General features: G+C 43.7%; 1 protein-coding gene across 6 annotated transcripts in view; it reads left to right on the top strand.

Moving 5' to 3' along the window:
• The window catches only part of CACNB4 (calcium voltage-gated channel auxiliary subunit beta 4), a 113720-nt gene that overhangs the window by 83364 nt on the left and 9454 nt on the right, over positions 1 to 20902 (top strand). For 2 of the 6 annotated variants that reach the window (XR_012629536.1, XR_012629535.1), the window contains exons 6-14: positions 1343 to 1419; positions 1780 to 1799; positions 1914 to 1994; positions 4115 to 4173; positions 8044 to 8153; positions 9749 to 9900; positions 12759 to 12854; positions 19392 to 19577; positions 20209 to 20274. Coding sequence is in view for 4 of the 6 variants with exons in the window: in XM_074873854.1 (XP_074729955.1) it covers positions 1343 to 1419; positions 1780 to 1799; positions 1914 to 1994; positions 4115 to 4173; positions 8044 to 8153; positions 9749 to 9900; positions 12759 to 12854; positions 19392 to 19577; positions 20209 to 20214 (787 nt within the window). In the remaining 2 variants the exon portion in view is untranslated. Of the gene's footprint in view, positions 1 to 1342; positions 1420 to 1779; positions 1800 to 1913; positions 1995 to 4114; positions 4174 to 8043; positions 8154 to 9748; positions 9901 to 12758; positions 12855 to 19391; positions 19578 to 20208; positions 20818 to 20902 lie in introns of those variants that run through there. The other 4 variants (XM_074873852.1, XM_074873853.1, XM_074873854.1 and 1 more) reach the window with 3 other exon arrangements.

Below are 20902 nucleotides of genomic sequence, written 5' to 3'. Positions count from 1 at the left end.
TAGAAAAATTCTCTGCTTCTGTAAATGGGCATGACTCCACTGAATCACCAGTTCTTGGTCTTGTCTGATCTCACCTGTGGAGAATATTAGGAATAAAATCAAGTATGGCAGAGCCAGGGGAAATATCGAAAGGATATCTTTTACGATTTTAAGTAGTCTGTACTGACACCTGGATTTGTGTGATAAAACTGAAAGTAATGTATAATGATAAAATATTTTTGAGCACCTTTGTTAGGTGTAGTCATACAGTATGTTTACCTTAAGATTTCTTTAAAAGCTGTGACTAGCTGTGATACCAAGGCTCTACATGATGAAGAAGAATTCTAGTTTTGTCAGAGTAAGGCAGTGAAAAGTTGTCTATTAAAAGAGGGCTTCTAGGGTCTAGTATATGTTTGCAAAGGATTTGCCAAGTCCAGGAGTAAACAATCCGTGCACTGGAGAGCAAATGGCAGGAAAGCAAGGACAAAATGGTGACTGGGACTAGTGTCCTCTTGCTGGTCAGTCTGTATGTAATGAAAAATACTAAATACTGTGCTAAAGACCTGGGACTATGTCACCTGCGGTAATCAGGCTGCTTTAACAGTGCTCTCCTTTCTGCCCTGAGCTCCCTTCCCTCCTCCCATCTCCTCCTCAGCTGCTTGTGCCCTGAGCTCAATTAGAGCTGATTCACCTGAGCATCTTCCCCCTCCCCAAACCAGTTCCCTGTTCCAGTCTGCTGTGGGATGGCTGCACCGGCAGTTGTGCTGGGAGCATCATGTAGGGGAACATCATGTAGGGCAGCACTGCCTGGCTGGAAGCAGGGAGGTACAGCCCATGGAAAGAGGAGCTACTTAAACCACCGTTGCTACACAACAAAAGCCATTTAAACCAGCAATTTTTATCCCAAACCTCCTGGGAGATGTGTCTGGCTAGTCGTGTACGCTGGCGGAGAGACCCAGCAAGACAGGGGAGTGCTGGGTGGGGAATCTCATGCCAAGCTGAGCTAGGCTCTGAGTTTAGCAGCTGGCTGTGATTAGAGCTGCTGTGTTTCCCAGCCTACGGGCAGATCACAAAAAAGCTTTGCTCAGTCTCTAGTGAAGCCTGCTCTCCCCTCGTAGCCTGTACCCAGCTCTTCCAGACGTGGAGGTCGGCTTAATTACAGACGCTTTGGTTTCCCCGTGTCCCTGCCTGGTGCTCTTCACCTCTCCTTTCAGAGGAAGCTTCCTTGCAGGGTGAATGTGGGTGAAGATTCTCCTTTACCGTGTGTTTTCTCAAGGGGCAGTTTCTCATAACTGCTGCTAAAACCTCACATGTTGGCATCTCTGGGCGCTTGGTGTTAATGGGGTTCTTTCTGATACCGTAGGAAATCAAGTGGAAATTCTTCTTCAAGTCTTGGAGAAATGGTTTCTGGCACATTTCGAGCCACACCGACTTCCACGGGTAAGACGGAATTTTATTTAAGGAAACTCTTGCTATTTCTAATACTTCTATTTTAAAAACCGTATATGAAAAATGCGGGTTTCCCCCCTTTGCTGACTTATTAAGACATTTTACAGAAAAGTGCTTGCATGCAGAGGTGGAGAAAGACATCTATTTCTAGACATGCAGTAGTTGCTAAGGGACTGGGAAAAAATCTTGGGAAAAGTGGCAGCTGCCCCAGAATGGGATGAATGACCAATTTAAACAGGGCTGACCAAAAGGGAGGTGTGTTGAGAGAAATCGAGGGATTTTTGTTTGAAAGTGTTATGGTTGTTATACACCGTGTGTGTGTTTTAACCAAGTTCTCATTTGGTCTTTTAGCAAAACAGAAACAAAAAGTGGTAAGTAGTACTTTTGTTTCCATTTTATTTTAGTCAATTCTAATACATAATTCCTAGGATTTTCATAGGGATCTTCTCTGGTTAATGACTTGAAGGGTTGTTTTCTTCTCCTAGACAGAACACGTTCCCCCATATGATGTAGTACCATCAATGAGACCTGTTGTCTTGGTGGGTCCATCACTGAAAGGCTATGAGGTATGTATTCCAGGTATTGGCAGTTACTATTTTCTTCATTATAACCTTCCCTAGTACATTCAGTGTGTATGGTCCAGTGCAAAAGTGATCTTAGCTTAAATAATTACCAAAATGTTATTTAAGATCAAAGAGCATAGTTAGTACTTCGCACTGTTTGGGTGGGGTACCAGCTGATTTTTTTTCTACCTTGCAGCAGTGTCTGTTGCTTGTGATGTCTCAGCTGAAGGGTGGGTAACATAAGTACGCTGGCGCTTTCTTGGCCGTTTTACTGCTTTAAACACGGTGCATATCCATTATTTTAAGTAGGGTTATTCTGGATTAAATCAAGTAAGAAAAAAAGAATTGTGTCCGCTACAAGAAAAAGTTGGAGCAGTCAAATTCACTAGCTAGACTTCTGTATACATGTAAAATTTTAGTCAAACTCGCACATGCTTTGAACTTAATTAGCAAAATTTTGAAGAAGCTTCCCCATTGTTCTCCTTTTCTCACTTATAAAAACTTTACGTCTTCCCATGAAACTCAGTGTTGGCAAATGAAATAGCTGGACTATTGCAGTGTCCAGTTTTGTTCTCCAGCACCTGAAACCAAATACGGGAATTGATGATTATTATTTCAGCATGTTTTCTTGGCTTTTTTTTAAAGATTGTTAACATATTGAAATATATATGTAAAGAAACCTTTAACCCTTCTAAATTATTTGCTTCTGCTCAGCGTGGAAGTAGGTATGGTAACACGCACAGATAAACAGGACGCCCATTTTACAAGGCTGCTGCAGATTCAAATGAGCATTTAACATGTGCTAAACGAGCATAAGCTTTTTACGGGGCATTTTGGTGAACTTAACCATCTGTTAAGTGTTTTGCTGAATTAGGAACTAAATGAACATGAACATAAAATCAAAGATACGCTTCATTTAGCTTAATTAATGTTGTTAGTACTTTATAGGATATTATTAAACATATTGGAATGGTTCTTTTTGGAAGATTACAACATGGTACCATTATTAGCATAACGCAGTGTTCTGGCATTGTTTTTTTGGTAAGAATGATTGAAAGTGTAGTTCAGCAGAGCAGGAATTAGGTACTTCATGTTCTAATCTCTGCCTTTTAATTTTATGGTGATGGTTTATGACAGGAGTAAATTTCATCCGTTGACTTTTGTGGTGCTGCACCACAGATTAATTTGCCTGGGGACTCTCAGGTTTGCAGGGGAGAGAGGCTTTTTGTTCATACATACCTCTACAAATATGTTGCCCCACCTTTGTTTAAGAAAATAATACTAAGCGTGACATCTTAAACATATAAAGGTGTATAAATGATAGCGCAGTTACAATATTAATTTCGGTTACAAATAGTGGTCTACATAACAGAAAACTTTGCAACCTACATGGGAAAATTCTTGTGACTATTTTTTTTTTTTCTGATTAAATTCCCTAAGAACCATTTTGAAAGACAGCCTAGGAGAAATAAACTGCCAGAGGCCTGGGGGCTTTGACTGAGTTCCTGTCTAGACTGGCAGATAATAGGTGTCAGCCTGAGTTGTCCCAAAAAGGACAAGGAGCTCACTCAATAAAGGAGATGACAGCTGTTGAGGCTGTGCTGCTCTCAGATGCTTTCCCTTGTACAGCAAGAGAAACATTCATTTTTTCTGCTTGTAGGCCTCTCTGAGAATATCATTCTGTTCAAACAGTCATCCAACACAATAAATCTTGTGTCTGAAGTTTTAAGCCAGTTCTAATAAGGTTACTGTAGGAAAAAAACAAATGATCTATTCAACCCGAAGAGTCCCCTATGCTCCTGCCATGTTCTGCAGCCTGTTGGGAATGGTGTTGCTCTGGAAGGTGGTGAGGTGTGCTCTGATGCCTCGGTGCAAGTCAAGACAAGAGCAGAAGGAGTGACAGCTCTCACGTCCTCCGTTCTGCATTTTGGAGAATGAGTCAGAAAACTTGCAAGTATTTATTACAAAACGTGCTGCCAAGAGCATGAAAATTAAATGATATTACCTATAAAAGGTATTGATTGTTGGCAGTATCCTTACCTTCTATTTACCTCTTTTCTTACTTTTGACTTCTTTTTCTCCCTGTCAATCCTCCCTGCTCAATCTTCCTCACCTCTGCAAAGGTGACAGACATGATGCAGAAAGCTCTCTTTGACTTCCTGAAGCACAGGTTTGATGGGAGGTGAGAAATACTGTCCTTTTCATGCTTTTTTCCCACCCCATGTGTTACTAACATTTTAGTGATTTTTTTTTTTTTTTTGATGCAAGAAGATTGATGCATGTTCAAAACTGATTTACTGGCTTTGTATCAACACTGAAATGGAGCCAGCTGTGGGGTGGAACCCAGCTAATGTATTACTAGAAGTGCATGTATCTTCACATCTGCTCTGTCTGTAGTAGGATTTGTTGAACTTAATAGAATAATTCTGCCTCGATGTTTTACCCGCCTGAAGTTACAGGAGGAATCTAGATGAAAGGTGACTGGGCCACATGGGAAGGACTAAAATATCTTTAAAGATGGCACTGTCAGGCTTAGGTTTTTAACGTTGCCCTGGGATGCAGGCTGTGCCCCTTGTTCAGCCGGGAGTCAGGGGGAACGGTGCCAGCCGGTGAACAGCCCTTTGGGCAGAGCCCAGCTCGCTGCTGGCCCTCTTCCCTCTGAGCTCCCAGCCTCAACTGCCTGCGTGTTGGGTAAAGTAAACCGAGTGGATTGCTTTCTTGTTTCAAAGAGCTGTCCAGTTGCTCTTGTGGGTGGAACAGTTGAGAAAGTGTGACTGATGGCACATAAAAGTACAGTTTTATTCACGATCCTTTGGGCACATGAAAATTTCTTAACCACTGGGTACCAGTGTGTACTACTGGACCCACTCAGCCAGCCGCTGAAGTGTGCAGACAGCAAATATAAGTGCCTCTTGATTTTATTGTGAAGTTGCTTTATTTGGGATAGGTTCATTCCAGCACCTTTTGTGAAGTTCCAGGCTCCTGTACAGCAGGATGTTCTCTAAATAAAACTAATCACACCCTAGCCCTGAAATAAGTATCAGAAACAGCAGATTTCAACAGGGAGCAGTAACGGTGCTTCAGACCAACACCTAAGAAAAATCAACTCTTATATATTCTTGGTAGTCAAAAATACTTAAAAAGGCAGTTTGAAGAAGGAAATGCTGAGAACTAAAATACAGAAAGAAGTGTGTCAGAACTTCAAAAACTGTAAGGAGGGTTCATCTTGATCAGTTGGAGCACAGAGAGTATTTCCTGATGAGCTGTGAGAGGGATAATTTGAATTTCTTTGCTAGGAACATAGGCTTGGTCCGTGGCATCTCTTCTTTCCACCAGAGCTTGTCAGTAGTCATAGGTGTCTGCTACATCTTGGATGTTCTGCCCTTCCTTCATCCTAGTTCGTTCAGTATATTTGAACTGTGAAGAGGAGCTTATACTGTGCTAGCTAGTATATGACAGTAAGTCAGGTTTGAAAATACCTAAAACATTGGCACTAGGACAGGGAAAGTAATAGAGTCTGCTGTTCAGAAGAAGTGGAGTAGGATTTATGGTCAAGGTGGCTTTTGGGGTGCAGTGAGATGGCAGTGCTGAACTAACCCGCAAACAGCTTAGACAAAACGTTTAATCATCAACTTCTGTGCAAAATATCTCACCTCCTCCCCTATTTTTAATTGCCCAGCTCAAGTGATTTTAGCAGATCCTACCAACGTAGTGATGGATTTCAAACCTGACAGATGAAGTGCTGTACGTGGCAGCCTGCAGTTAAATTTGTCACTTTGCTGAGCTGTTCATGCGCCCTGTCAGTGCCTCCGCTCCTGAGCAGTGTGACTTCCCCTGCGGCTCACTGCCTCAGCTCCGGTGCCTGTTTGCGTGAGGTGTACGTTCTCTTCCAGCTGTTGACATGTGTCTGTCAGCTTTGCGTGTGCCGACGGTAACTCAGTCATTGTTTTTGGTAGGAAACCATAGCAACTGGAAGGGATAAGTCATCTCCAGTTGCCACGATGTGATTGCTATGAATATATCCTTTATGAGGTATATTTTTATACCCTATATGAGAATGTACTCCGCTGAGGCCTGCTCCATGAAGATCAGCAGCGCCTAAATACAGAGAAGAAAATGTAAAGCACGCTTAGACACACCCATTTAGGCTGCTTAATCGTAAGGGAGGCAGGACTGCTCCTTGCCTTTTCTATCTTCTCTCCTGCCATGCCCTTGGTCTGCGCAGAGGGGCAAAAGGGAGAGATTCTGCCTGGGGTGAGGTATTTTTTGGCAATCCTCTTGCCATTAGCAATACCAGAAGTATGAAATTTCAGCATTGAAGAAGTGCAATGCCACAAGCAAGCTGATACAATTGACTTTAGCTCCGAGTAACTTTAGAAAAAGGCATTAAATTCCTTCTGAGGCAGCTCAGCTGCTTCTTGGTCCTCCTGCCAACTTTTATGGCTTTGCAGTCTTTCTCCTCTCCCCCTTTTCTTTTTCTTTCTTTCCATCTCTTCTGCAATTTTGTGACAGGTCCATATTACGAAGAAAGGAAATGACTGTCCAAGGAGGAGCTTTTCAAAAGACTTCAGTAAGACTTGAACTAGCAGGAGTCCTTCCCTACCTCTTAATACACTTGGCTTCTGTCAGCTCCTTCTTTTGTAACTGCAACATCCTCTTCTGGCCGCTGAACTAAAGGAAAGGCCGGAGGGCTGTGTGTGTTGTACAGGCCTGCTGAAAGGAGCCTGCTAAAGCTTGGCTGGCACGGGGCATTCAGGGAATGGCTGCTATGGCATCCTTTTCAAAATGCATTGTGTTTAGTCACTGCTGCATAGACCAAACCTGACTCTATACACCCTGTAAACAAAACATAGCAAAGGCACATTTTTTTCTTAACATCTTTCAGCAACAGTGATGCTTAGGATTACTTCTTACTCAGGAAGAATGAAATGCTTCTTGTGTCTGGCACGGGAGGTGAGCGTTTGTGGTCCTTCCCTCTGCTACGTGTCTGTCATTCCAGCAGCCAGGAGCTCCCTGAGCCAGAGGTGTGATCTGAATCACCGTGTTCTGTTGTTGCCTCTAGACCGGTGATCCATTAATTTCTCCCATTTCTTTTTTAAACTCATTTATACTTTTGGTCTCTACTGTATTTTCTGGCAATAAATTTATTTATGTATTATGTAGAAAAATACTTGCACTTCTTTTTAACCCTCTGTCTGATAATTTCGCTCAGAGCTGCAGAAATCTTACGTTCTGTGGAACAGCTGCTAGTCATTTCCAGCTTGCTTTCTTTTCATTATTCATGGCTCTTTGGCTCATCACAGTCCTCCTAAATGGATTTTACATGAAGTGGTTGTGTGGTCTTTGTTTTAGAACCTTTTGTCTCTTGTCAGTTCACTGACAGATCAAGTAACAAAATCACCTTCCTTAAGTTAAAGAGGGGGCTCCAGCAGTACAGGTAGCTGTGGCTCAACTCGCTTTTCTCCCGTTCAGCCAGAAACCAAGACATTTAGCCCAGGTGCCTGTCTGGAAAAGCAGAGTGCGTGTTGGAGGAACAGTCTCCCAGAGCAAGCAGCTCTGTTCAGTGACTCACAGGCACTCGGAGAGGAGAGACCCGCTCTGCGCAGATGTCCAAACATGGCCCTTCCTTCCCTTCAGCAGTGTCAGGTTTAATCAATGGTTTAACTCTGTGGAAGAGAAGTGCTGTTATCGTTACGACCGTGGTGTTCTGTGTGCCCTAAGACTTGCATAACTTGTAGTATTTCTGGTATTGTGTAAATTCATGTAGGAGACGAGTGAGTTGGGGAGGAGAAGAGTTAACTAATGCACTAGGCAGAATAGCAGAAACTATACACCAGAGTCTACAGTAGTGTAGGAGATAGAAAATACTTCACAGTTATGCAGCATTTCTTTTTAGTTATTCTTTAAAGATGACATAACTCAGCCATAAAACATGTCTGAGTGGTATTTTATTGTATTTGTACTTTGGAATGGAATGTAGCTGTAAATCATGCACGGTGCACTGAAAATCTGACTCCTGTGTTTTTGTTCTGTCCTGTGTTCTTGCTCATAGGATATCAATAACTAGAGTGACAGCTGACATTTCTCTTGCTAAGAGGTCTGTTCTAAATAATCCAAGCAAGAGGGCAATAATTGAGCGGTCAAATACAAGATCCAGTTTAGGTAAGACATTGACACAGATGTAATTCTGAACATGGTTACATACTGGAGGAAAGGGACAGGCTTTCAGCCTTCAGGATGTCAGCAGTTCTGCGATTTTAAATGTGTCTGCAGCATTTTAACGTGTCATTCTGAATTTCACATACCCAAATGGGAGACAATTTTTTCCTGGCTGAGGAGGGGCAAGAGAGCACAATGTACTGTAGTAGCCTCGCGTTAAGCAATTACCTAGACTAGAGCAAGTGCCGTGGCTGCTGTCTGCAAAAGATGAGTTAGGGGCCTGCAGTCAGAATGTGGGTTCAGTGCTGTTTCCTCCCAAGGTGAGTTGGCCTCACAGCTCCCTCTTCTCAGCCCTGTGCTTTTACTTCCACACCACAGGGTGCCAAAGAGCTTGCACCTTGTCCAGCCAAGAAGGAAACTTGTTGTTCCTGACCCTGGGACTGGTTTTGTGTTTAGTGTTGAACAGCTACAGCTTAATTTTGCTGTCTAGCCGTGAGACTCTGGGTCTTCCCACCCTCTCCTCACAGTGTCATGATGGCTGGGTTACACTGGCCTGATGAATTTTTATTTCATTCACAAGGGTGGAAATTTGTGTGTGGCATACACATGCCAACAACCTGGTCTCTGGGGCACCATCCTAGGAGGTAGAAGGAGCTGGTTTTCAGTCTTCTCAGGAGGAAAATGCTCTTAAACCCAATCCTCTAATATCCTGAGTGACTGTTTGAACTGCAGGTATAGGTTGTAGGACACTTCACTTCTAGTTGGCATTCTAGTACAGGAGTAGGCACCCCAAAATTAAGTGCTGCCAAAGTGAGTGCTAAATCTTCTTGTGCCTGTGACCATGCGTTGCTGTGGAAGAGCTCTTAGGCAAATTAAATGCATGTGAGTTGCTGACATACAGCTCTTTTGTGCTTTGGTGGTATAACTTACAGGCTTCAATTTGTGCTGAGTTTATCTGTTTAAAATTCATCACATGCATGTGGATCATTAAGAAGGGTAAGAAAATGAATATCAGAAATAAAATTTACATGGAAATAAATCTCTCCTTTTTCTTCAGACAAAAATGCTTTTGTGTGAACATTGCCATTGGTGTTTTTCTAAATAGTACCCTGTCAATTATTGAACATAAACAGTTTTTTGTGGTTACAGAATTAGGAGGTCACTGTTCTGCTTTTCATAGAGGCTCTTGTTTAAGTTACATCAGAATTACAATCTGAGAACACAAAAAGTTTTAAGACTTGCTGTCTAAAATAAAAAATGTTATGACTCCTAAGCTATTTAGCAGATTTGGAAAATATGCTTAAGTCTGTTTTGTGGTAATAGAAACATGCATTTAATTGTACCCATGTTTAAATACACAGATATTATAAAGGAACATAGTACATATGTATTTTCAGGCAACAGAATTGTCTCAAAGGTAATACTTACTTTAAAAATTGCCTTGAGTAATAGGTTATTTCATGGAAATTACATTAATTCACATATGGAGTTCATATACTGAAATATATATAGTCTATGACAAGAAATGGGTGATGATATTTTTGTCTGAGTAATGCTGGGGCTGAATGCCTTTCACCTGTTCTGTTTTCCTTTACTAGCTGAAGTACAGAGCGAAATTGAGAGAATCTTTGAGCTGGCAAGGTCCTTACAACTGGTTGTCCTAGATGCAGACACTATCAATCACCCTGCACAACTTATCAAGACATCTTTAGCACCAATTATTGTCCATGTTAAAGTGTCTTCTCCAAAGGTAATGTGTATCACCCTTAAAATGTGCATTTGAGAGGGACCTGGAGGGCATTGTGGGAGCGAGCGGTGTGGTATCTGCATGTGGAGAAATTAAGAGTGAGGTGAAGGGAAAAACAGTAAAATTTTTAGATCAAGGGCTTGACAAGGGAATGTGTGATGCAATTCTTTTTTTTGCCCTAAACCTTAACCTAGTCTTAGGCTGAGCCTTAGACGAGGCACCCAGCAATGCAGTAGACAAAAAGTTCCTGAGGAGCAAATTCTTTCTGTAGCTCTCAGTTCCCCTTGGCAGTCCCTTTGCAGCCCCCCTTCCCCAGCACAGCTGTACTCCTGGGTTGTCTGCCTCCAAGCCCAAACCGTCGCCTGAGCTTCGGAGAAGACACCCAGCCCTCTGCCCACTTCCCAATTAACGGTGGTTGTCTGTTGATCACAAACAAAACCTGTCTGCTTTTCTCTGTGGCTTCCATCTGGGGTGTATCGATACAGCATCCACAGCTGGGGCTGGACCAGTGTGACCAGGCTGCTGGGCAGCTCCTGGAGCATGACCATCAGTTGGGCGTGCAGCATGGACTCCACCGCGGCCGTTAGTGCAGAAGGGGGGGCCTGGGGGTCACGACAGAGACTCTGGGTCTCACGGAATCTGCACAGTGATGGTGGGAGGCTGCCCAGCACCTGGTAACCCATCAGAGATGTCTGCAGAGCACCCTGTGCCAGTTCTTGATCAGGGAGGTTCTGCTGGACCGGCTACTGGGGGGGAAAAGGGAGAACTGGATGGTCCAGGACAGCCTTGGCTGCAGCAACCGTGAGATGGTGGAATTTAAGATCCTGAGAGAAGTGAGCAGTACAAATAGAATTGCAGACCTGGACCCTAGAACGGATTTGTTCAGGGACATGTTCATCAGGATCCTGTGGAAGACTGTCTTGGATAACAAGCTCAGGAGAGCTGTGTGATCTTTGTGGACAGCTTCCCCCAGGCACAAGAACGATCTGTTCCTGCATGGAGCTGGGCAGGAGAGCAGTGTGGGTGAACAGGGAACAGCCTGAGCTCAGACACAGAAAGGAGACACACGGAAGATGGATGCAAGGACAGGGGTCCCGGGAGGAATACCTCTGCCGGGGGGGGAGTTAGGCAAGCCAGAGTTCAGCTGGAGCTAGAACTAACAAGAGATCTTAATGATAATGAAAAGGCTCTGTGAGAACGTGGCAAGCAGAAGGAAAGCTAAGAAAAGTGTGGGCCCACGACGGTGTGTGGCAGGGACCCGCAGTAGCAGAAGGTTGGTCTGGAGACCACCTAACTAAGTGGACGCAGGCAAGACCAAGGGACCAGATGAGATTCATCTGAAGGAGCCTCATGCCATTGCAAAGCTGCTTTCTGTTACTTTTTAAAGCTCACAGTGGTCTGGGAAGGTTCCTGATAACTGGGCAAAGGCAGATGTGACTTTCTCAAGAAGCGTAAGAAGGAATATCTGGGGGACTACAGGCCAGTCAGTCTCGCCTTAGTCCCTGGGAAGGTTGTGGAGCAAATCCTCTGGGAAGCTGTTCCCCAGCCACATGCAGGACAAGAACGGGATTGGGAGCAGCCAGCAGGGATTTGCCGAGGGCAGATCATGCCTGACCATCCTATCTGAGGCATGACCTGCCATCTGCCTTTTGTCATGAGCTTATGACCCCAGTGGACAGAGGAAGAGCAGTGGCTGTTAGCCTTTAGCAAGCCTTTGATGTGGTCTCCTTGTAGTGTCCTGATGGGCAGATTGGTGAGATACGGGCTGGATAAGTGTGGGCTGTAAGAGAGGTGGAAGATCAGACGGGTTGCTGGGTTCAGGGTGCTCGTCAGAGGTACAGAGTCCAGCCGGCAGCGGGATACCAGTGGTGTCACTTGGGGATCTGTAGTGGGGCCACTACAGTTCAACAATTTTACTAATGTACAAGGTCATGGATGATACCTAATTCTGGGGCAGGTTAATGTGCCCAAGGGCAGGGCTGTTGTTTAGAGGGACCTTGGCAGGCTGGAGAAATGAGCTGTCAGGAACCTCGTGAAGTTCAGCAAAGGCCAATTCCCAGTCCTGCCCCTGGGCTGGGGAGCAGCTCCACAGCCAGGGACTGGGGGGTCTGGGTGGGTAACGCTTTGGGCAGGAGAGAGCAGCGTGCCCCTGCAGCAGAAAATCGGCCACATGCTGGGCAAAGATGGGTCAGTCCTTGCTCAGAGGGGTGGTGGGATCTCCCTGGAAGTGGTCAGAACTCAGCTGGACGAGGACCCGAGGAATCCAATCCAGCTGGCCCAACTTTGGGTGTGGGGTTGGCACAGACACCTCTAGAGGTCCTTCTGACTTAAAAAATACTCTGTTGTTCTATGATCCTGTCATTTTCTTTGAAACTTTACAGAGAAATAGTTTAGGATTCATAGCTTTTCCACCCCTTAAATCCTAGTAATGAACACAGTGGAAGGGAAAAAAAAGGTAAAGTTACGTCATTATTGCTACACAACGTAACATGTGGCTTCTCTTGTGCCGCAGTCAATCCAGCAATCCAGTGTAATTCTGTATATATATAATTTTTGTGGTCCTCTAGAAGATTACATTTGTCAAAAATAACCTATTACTTAAAGCAGAATAAAGCAAAATCACCATTCACACCGCATTTGAAATATTTCAAGGGATCAAACATGATGCAGAGGGAAATAGGCACAGCTTCCAGGGAGGTTATCGGAAAGGTTTGTGCTTATATTCAAGGACAAAATTTTATCTGTTTTGTTAAACATAATGGGGAGCTTCTGAGCTTGGTAATCCTCCTGTGGGATGTCAGTCTGAGCTTTATGGAGATATGTTATTCTTAAACTCACATTTTCCTCTTTTCCTCTGTCAGGTTTTGCAGCGACTGATTAAATCTAGAGGAAAGTCACAAAGTAAACACTTGAATGTTCAGTTGGTGGCAGCTGATAAACTTGCACAATGCCCACCAGTAAGTACAGAAGAAAAGCTAAAGAACTTCTGATACGTGGAGTTTTAAAGGTTTCTGCTGTGTTGGTCCTTGATTATAGCCAAGTTCATACATTATCACTTCACTTTATGGCAATCCAGGCAGCCCTGCAATTGCAACCCTCGATCAGCTTTTATTGCTAAGAAACAAGTTGTTTGATACTTTCATCCTGATTATCTCCTGTGCTGAGTTTGTTATGATCTTTGGCAAGGTGACAGGTCAAAAATGATGCGAGTGGTAAAACTTCCCTCAAATGACATCATCTGTGGAGCAGTTCTATCTTAAGGTCCCGAAGGGCCAAAGTTTCACACTCCCCATTTGGTAGAAGGCTGCTGAGGACTTTCCTTCAGCTGCTCAGTGAGTCCAGACCCACCATCTGTCTGGTGTGAGCACAGGTCCTGGAGAGAGGATTAGGTGGACAGGAGCTGTGCAGAAAAGCTGTGCAGGTGTTTGGACAGGGCAGCTCAAAATTGCTTTTCTTTTTGAAAACCATGCCTGGTTTTTGCAACAGAGAAAGCCGCTCGGTGGAAACAAATGTGGATGTGCGCTTGCTTTTACGGTGTAATAGCTGTGCGTAACATTGCTCTGGTAGTGCAGAGGCTGCTGCTCGTACCAGGGGAATGCTGAGGCAGTCCAGCCTAGGGCTTGCCCATTGCCCATCTTTCTCATGCCAAAGAACTGGGAGTAGAAATCAGATTAATTCAGAGAAATTCAAACTAGACACTGGAAAGGTTTCCATGATTGAACTCACTGACTTAAAATAGGCAAAGTGCTGGCAAAAGAAATGTCTTGGAGCAATCTAGGAACAAATCTGGGAGTTGAGATCAAGCAGAACGAATGCCCGACACTCATGGTCAGATAATGCTTCCTGAAGACTTTGCCTTGTGCTGTGTAGACCTTAAAGAGGTTGCCTCCATTTCGGATGGCTTTTTATTCTCAATTCAAATGAAAGTAACAAAGTCCAAGCAGCTTTTATTCTGGAGTAATGATCCCCAGGGATTTATTTCCATGAAACTTAACTTGGTTTTGTATGCTTTTTAAGATACCAAACCTCACAGCCTCCTCCACTCTTGTCCCCAGTGGCCATAAAAAGATAATTCAGGTATTTCTGGGCACTCCTCCTAAATTACAGGGATAGATGTTGCTTTTTAACTGTTGCCCTTGGTAGGAATTGAGGCTGAGCCACATTTCCTTTAGGCTGGTGCTCTCGTGCCTCTTCAATGTCCCAGAGCTGCTGTTGGTGGGAATGGTGGCACTCTCTCCTGCAGAAAGGGAGACTTGGAGAGAGCTTTCCCTTCCTCTCTCCTCTTGCCCACTGGTTGACCTTTAAGGCTAGCTCCTGCCATCAGGCAGACCTTGCCTAAATGCTGGCTAACGGGTGGAGACTGCCAGCTTCTGCTGCACCGGGGTGCCTGCCCTTGCCCATCTGGAAGAGACCTTTGTGGCCTCAGATCTGCCCAACAATTCTGCCTTGGCTTAGCGAGAGAGCGGGGTAATTCTTTGAGTATGGACCAACTTTCTGAAAAATACCGTTTCAGGCTGACTGACACTGCTAGTGAGGTCAGGTTACATTTGCTCAGTAGTTTCAGCCAGATACAAATTGAATAATTAGTGAAAACTTTGGATTTTGACAGTTTTTTGGAGTGTTTTGGTGTATGTTCAGACTAGTTTCACACTGAAATGTTAGAAAGCAGAGAAAAAAGGTAATAGGCTTGACTGACATTTCTCTCCTTATCTAAAAGCAAAATGCTTTAAGAATGTGTCCGGAGTGAGAGATCTGATATAAATTCCTCCTACCCCCGATACAGAGCAAGAATTTAAATAATCCAGCAAAGCGCTGGTGGTAGTGTGTGCGTATGTGGGGGGCTGTTTCTCGATTTCTCCAGTTCAGAACCCTTTTTGCAGTGCCCGCTCTGCCCCGGCCAGCTTGCTGTTCCCTGGCGGGTGCGGGTTTCGCAGCCACCCTCCTGCCCCATCAGCACCGTCCGGCTGTGGATGTGGCAGCTGGCGACCACGTATCATCCAGCTCTTTGCCTTACTGCAGAGACCCATAAGCTTCAGGGTACAGTAACTGTAGATCCTTGTTTTCCACTTCGAGCAGCACCGAAGCTGTTCAGGCCATCTCGAGTTCTTCTGAGAGCTCAGCTATATTATGTTTCTCACGTGTAATTTTCTACTGAATTGTTATCTCTTAAAACGATGACAGAGAATTCCTGGGAGCCATTCAGGTCCCATTAACTAAAAATTGTGCGCTTTTCTGCAGTACAGAATAATTTCTGTAAAAGCATATACCTTCCTAATGCTTAATGGGTGTGAGCCAAGTTAAATGGAGTTGCACCTGCCCCTGTTTGAATACAGCTTGTGGTATTTACACTGAGCTTACACACAGAACAATCGGCTGCACATTCTTCACAGTGGAAAGGTGTATTTATTTTTCCACCCGCACAGAGAAGCCCGTGCACGTTTCGCAGCCTTATTTGCTCTTTATACAGTGATTTCCTCTTACTCCACTTTGGTTTGCTCACATCGGTTGAAATGAGGCAAGTAGCTGCGTTGGTCGCAATAAACAGCGTGCAGCAGCAGGCTGCTGGTTGTAGCTCGTTCCTTGCATCATGGATTGGCCATCCCCAGGATCTAGTAAACTGCCTCAACACCCAATCCTGTAATTTTAATTTTTTGCCTAAGGCAACAAAGTGAGACCCCACCTGGATTAAAAAAACGTATTTTCAAATTTCAGAGCATCCAGATTTGAAACACGTACCTTGCTCAGAAGCTGCCTTCCACTCTGAGTCGCACAACAGCCTTCTGCAGAAACCGTCTGATCAGTTTTGCAGTGTTTGATTTTGAGAAAGTTACTGCTAACTTAGAGCGCTTGAAGGGAGATGACAGTCTTGGTTAAGTTTAAATTCAAGGACCAAGCTGATCCATGATTTAATTAAGTAAAAGTATACTGCCAAGACCAACAACACTGCTGGCTGTCTTCTGCACCGTGACCTGCCTCATCTGTTTTGCAGCTCAAATTCCTGCAAGAGGAGTATTTGTTTTAAGTGAAGATACTTGAAAACCATAAAAGCCTCACTTTCTTTTCATTTGCCAAGAGCCAGCCTTAAGTAATCAGACGGTGCTGTGTGTCTAGACATTTTAAAAATAGCTGTCTTTTTTGGCGCATTTAAGTTCAGGAACCGCTTTCATTATTAATTCCCTGCTAATCTTTCACTGATGCTGCTCAAGCCAGGGCTAAGCGTGCCTATCGCTTCATGACTCCGTTAAGCAGGAACACTTATATGGCTCAAAGAAACATGAACTGTACTAACCATACAGCTTTAAATACACTAGTCTCATACAGTTCATTATGATTAATTTTTTTAACTTTTGGATTCATGCCAGTGCTAAGAGAGGGTATATATCCCTCTGGTCTATTTGACATAACCTAAAAACCACCAGAAATTATACTCTAGCAGGACTAAAATGCAGTGGTGTAATTAAAAATAGCCAGTACACCAGATATATCTACAAGTTCAGCTTCCTCCTCTGTCTCAATTCTTGCTCCATCCTTGCCATCTGGGGCATCTTCTCCCCCAGAGCCTGAGCTCACCCTCCCTGACCTCAGAGTTAAGATGCAGTCTGGGCTTGCCCTTAGCTGTACTAACTCTGGGCTCTGCCTGAGGCTCAGTCCCTCATATGTTCCCTCTCCGGAGGGTGAGGAGGATGCCTCTGTAGTCACAGCCATTTTATTTCATGTTGCTAACGTGGAGTAATGCATCTAGAATATTTCACGGGGGTTATATGGTAAACCAAAAGAAATAGCGGAGGACAGTGGCAACTAACTTTATGTTCTCTTCAGGGAAGTCCACTGCTTTAATGTATTGCTTAAGAAAGTGATATAATCACTTAAGAATAAGTGATATAACTAATACATCACTTAAGAAACACTAGTATATGGAAATGCTCATATGATAATTATTTTATGCATGTTATAAGAAAATACTGTGGTGAATAAAATGCATCGTAAGGAGAACTGGGAAGAAACTGCTTTACTCCATGACCCTTACAAACAAGGATCTCCTTAAAAGATTCTTTCCTCCCAAATACATAGAAATAGAACAAACACAGTCTAACTATGAGCACAACTGTTAAATGCAAGAAAAAACCTGAGTGCTTTCTCTGTAATTTATTTTCCCTGTAAAACATTGTAGAGCCCTGGAATCCGGATCCTGGCAGTTTTGCAGCTTTTCCAGGCGACCTTCAGGCGACAGCCCGAGAGGCTCACCGTTACAGTCCTAGCGTTAGTTTACAGTTCACTCTTACAAAGGTGACAGTTCGACTGCAACCGTTAAAAGTTCTTCTTCCTTGAATTCAATTTGAGATCAGTGTCAAAATACCACCCAAAGCTACATACTGTCACAGAACTGGGTGGTTTAGGTCTGTTAGCTAGAGAATTAGCTGTGTGTTTCACGGCAGCGCATGGAGCTGTTACGTGGTTAAGGGAAGCCTTAGGCAGCGCTATGGGCACTCCCATCTCTGATCTCTGTTCTACTTCCACCTTGCAGCTCCCTGAATCAACTGATCCAGGTTAAAAAGAAACTTGAGAACCAGTTCCCTAGTTCAGCAGGAGGAGGTTGGAGGGTGTTGGAAGAGTATTCATTGACCTGCTTGCTGCTAAAACCCCACACAGCTGGAAAGACGCCTTGAGGCAGGCTTACCTCGCAGCCAGCAAAGCTGAGTTTTGTAGAGAGAGCCAGAGTTGCCCTCAGATCAGCAGCCAGCTATGCAGAGAATGAGCAGTGCAGGAAAACTGCCCGCTCATCTCAGATCAGAAAACGATAATATTCATTCTTTATTTAAGAAAACACACATTATATTCCAAGTGTAATATTTTACTCTCAGTATTTTCCAAAGCAAAGTACATATAAGCAAAACACATTCTTTTATTTCCCAACTTAACTGTGTTTGAATTACTGACTTCTTCCACAAATGTTGATGTGAGTGATACAATGGAATATGTAACATATCAACATGTGTTTAAATAGCAAAGGAGGGTGTAGAGGGTATAGATAAAGAGAGGAGCAAAACAAGCAGCAGTGAACATTGAATTGACCAAAGGCTGTAGTGTTAGGAGTAGTATTATTAGAAGAAAACTCCACACTTGCTGGCAGAGGAGGAGACATTTCTCTACCATGCTGATAAGAGAGAATTAATTAAAAAAAAAATAAAATTACTTTAGTATTAAAGTAACTTCTGGACCAGACTTCTGGGCAGAAGGTAGATTCATGATCAAGATTTACGATAAATTCATCGTGCAGTTTTATATCTTACTCTAGAGATGTCAGCTCTGTGTGTATTGGATAGATCTATAAATACGCATGGAGGAAAAGCAGCCTGTGGTTTGTATCGGTTGCTCTTAACACCTGCAACGTTCTGCACTTATTTTTCATTTCCTGTGCTGTTTTCACAATTTTTTTTTTCCACTGAGGTGTGAGTTAAGATTAAAGATGAGGTACAAAATTTCACTGCTGAAAATACGATCATGTTTTTGTTGAGTGACTCGGTTTACAATGGTTTATCATCAGCTGTTTGTTATCAGCACTTCTCATGCTGATAACCTAAAAACAACGTTTGCAGAGTGTCCCTTTGACTTCTTGGGTGGCACAGAAGCCGCATGGCTTTGAATTCCTTCCACGTTCACTGGTAAATGGCCTCTCTGCGGCTTGTGTGGTGCGCCGGTCCGAGGCAAGCACCAGGACTTGTGCTCATGGCCAGGTACTGGCCCCTGGTAAACAGATTAGAATCCCAGACTGGTTTGGGTTGGAAGGGACCTTAAAGATCATCTAGTTCCAGACCCCCTGCCCTGGGCAGGGACACCTTCTGCTAGCCCAGGTTGCCCAAAGCCCCGTCCAGCCTGGCCTTGATAGGAATTAGTAGGGAAAAGGCTGTACCTGCGTGGTCTTGCAGATTTGAGAACAGCTAGGTAAGGCTGGTGTGAATGAAGGCAGTTAAAAAAGAGTGTGTGTCTGGGAAGAATTCCCAGCTGTGAGTGTCTGAACAGGCGGATGTCCTGCGGGAGCCCTGCTGAAGCAGAAATACTGCTGCTAACAGAACTGTGTGCTGCCTTCCCTGCAGTGGAAATGGGTTTAGGGGCATCATCACCCTGGAAATGCCTTCATGAGTAGAATGAGAGAGGTATGCGAGGGAGTCCTGGGGTCCAGACCGATGCAAAGCACCCTGTGGTACTCTGACAGCGAGCTTCCGTTCCTATCTTAGATCAAAATAAATTCATTAAAGGAGTCGGCACCTTTGAGTGGGGTAGGGCTCACGCAACGTCTAGCGAACCTTGCTGGAAAGGTACGGGGACTTCTGAGAGCTTTGGCTTTTGATCACCTTTTAAACCCACTGACATAATTTTTGTAATCCCATGCTCTGATTCTTACTTTTAAAGGATTAGCATGATTAGAATTGTTTAACATCTCTTTCTTGTCATCTGTAACATTGTAACGAACCAAACTTTGTTGTTGCGATCAGGAAATGTTTGATGTAATTTTGGATGAGAATCAGCTTGAAGACGCTTGCGAACACTTGGCAGAATATCTCGAGGCCTACTGGCGTGCTACTCACACCACCAGTAGCACACCCATGACTCCTCTCCTTGGGCGAAATTTAGGATCCACTGCACTTTCACCATATCCTGCTGCAATCTCTGGATTACAGGTATGAAAATACCTTCCAGCCCCAAACACCAGTGCAGATCAGGTGGGGTTTTTTAATTTATGGGAAAACAGCGTAATATGTTTGATATAGCGTAACCTATATTTGCTTTGTTAGTTATTGTTCAGTGTGTGGCCACTGGCAGCAGTTAGAAGGCAAGCCAAGGCCCGTGGCGGGGGAGGAAGCAGTTAGTCAGCCGAGCGCTGAAGCACCGTGACTGCTCCGGCTTTAATGGGAAATAAAATGGCCATAAATTCTCTGGCAAGGAGCGAGTTCTTGAGGAAGAGTTAAATGACACTCTGTCAAGTGGTGTTACAGCCACATTAGAGAACGGCCTTTTTTTAATCTGGAAAAAATGTTATTGCAAGTGAGACCCTGTCAGATTGAGAGTAAGCAGCACAGTGTGTCACAGCAGTTGGGCTAACAGCTATTGCAGAACGCAGAACAGCGTCTGTAATGCTCCCTTTTATTTCTGCCCTCATAACTTCACAAAACATTCACTTTTGGGTGAAAAAACTTCCATGCTTGTCTCTTGTATCAGCAAAATGCCTTCACCTTTTTGAGTTTTTTGAGTGTGAATAAAATACACTTTTTTTTACCCATTGAAAAAAATTCTGACCATTTTTTTCCACAGGGATAGCTCAAAAACGGCTGAACTTTGAAACTTCAAACGTGGCATGTAAATAGTCCTTAATGAGAAGTACGTGCTTTACTAAGTTTGAAAAGAGAAAATGTTTTTGATTCATAGTTATGAATGCTTGAGAAGATCAGGATTGCAGCGAACTTTTAAGTCTGAAAGTTTCAGAAGGAGTTCTGTATGTGTGTGACTTTTAGGAGTGTGCACTTTCTAATGTATGTCAAAAGTAGAGTTGAGCAAATTACGTTTAATGAATAATTCACCTGACAAATTTAACCTCTGTTCTGCTTGTAGAATATCTGGAAGCAGGTAACAATTTTGAAGGAAATGATGCATTGTTCGGTGTTTTCAATTAACATAAAGCTGTTTTTTCTGTGAGAGAATTGCACTTCACTGAGGGTGCATGATACTCGAGACTCACATTTCTAATGCTGTGCTTGATTTTATTAGGATCAGTAAGTCACTGTTTCCTGACTGGCCGAATGCACAAGCACTGTTCTATTACTAATAACATGCACATGTAAACTGTTGTTTCCATTTTCACTTGCCTTAAAATTTCAGTTCTCCATCCCTTCATGACAATAAAATACCATCTGTAGAACTTTCACCTCTTCGGTTTCATTTTGAAAACTGGGTGTATCCACAGAATTTTTTTCAGGCATTTATTTCTCTCTGATCAATGGACACCAGC

The sequence above is a fragment of the Strix uralensis genome, chromosome 6, assembly GCF_047716275.1.
Source record: "Strix uralensis isolate ZFMK-TIS-50842 chromosome 6, bStrUra1, whole genome shotgun sequence".
NCBI lineage: Eukaryota > Metazoa > Chordata > Aves > Strigiformes > Strigidae > Strix > Strix uralensis.
The sequence above is the reverse complement of the archived record's forward strand: the minus strand, read 5'-3'. Positions and strand labels throughout refer to the sequence as shown.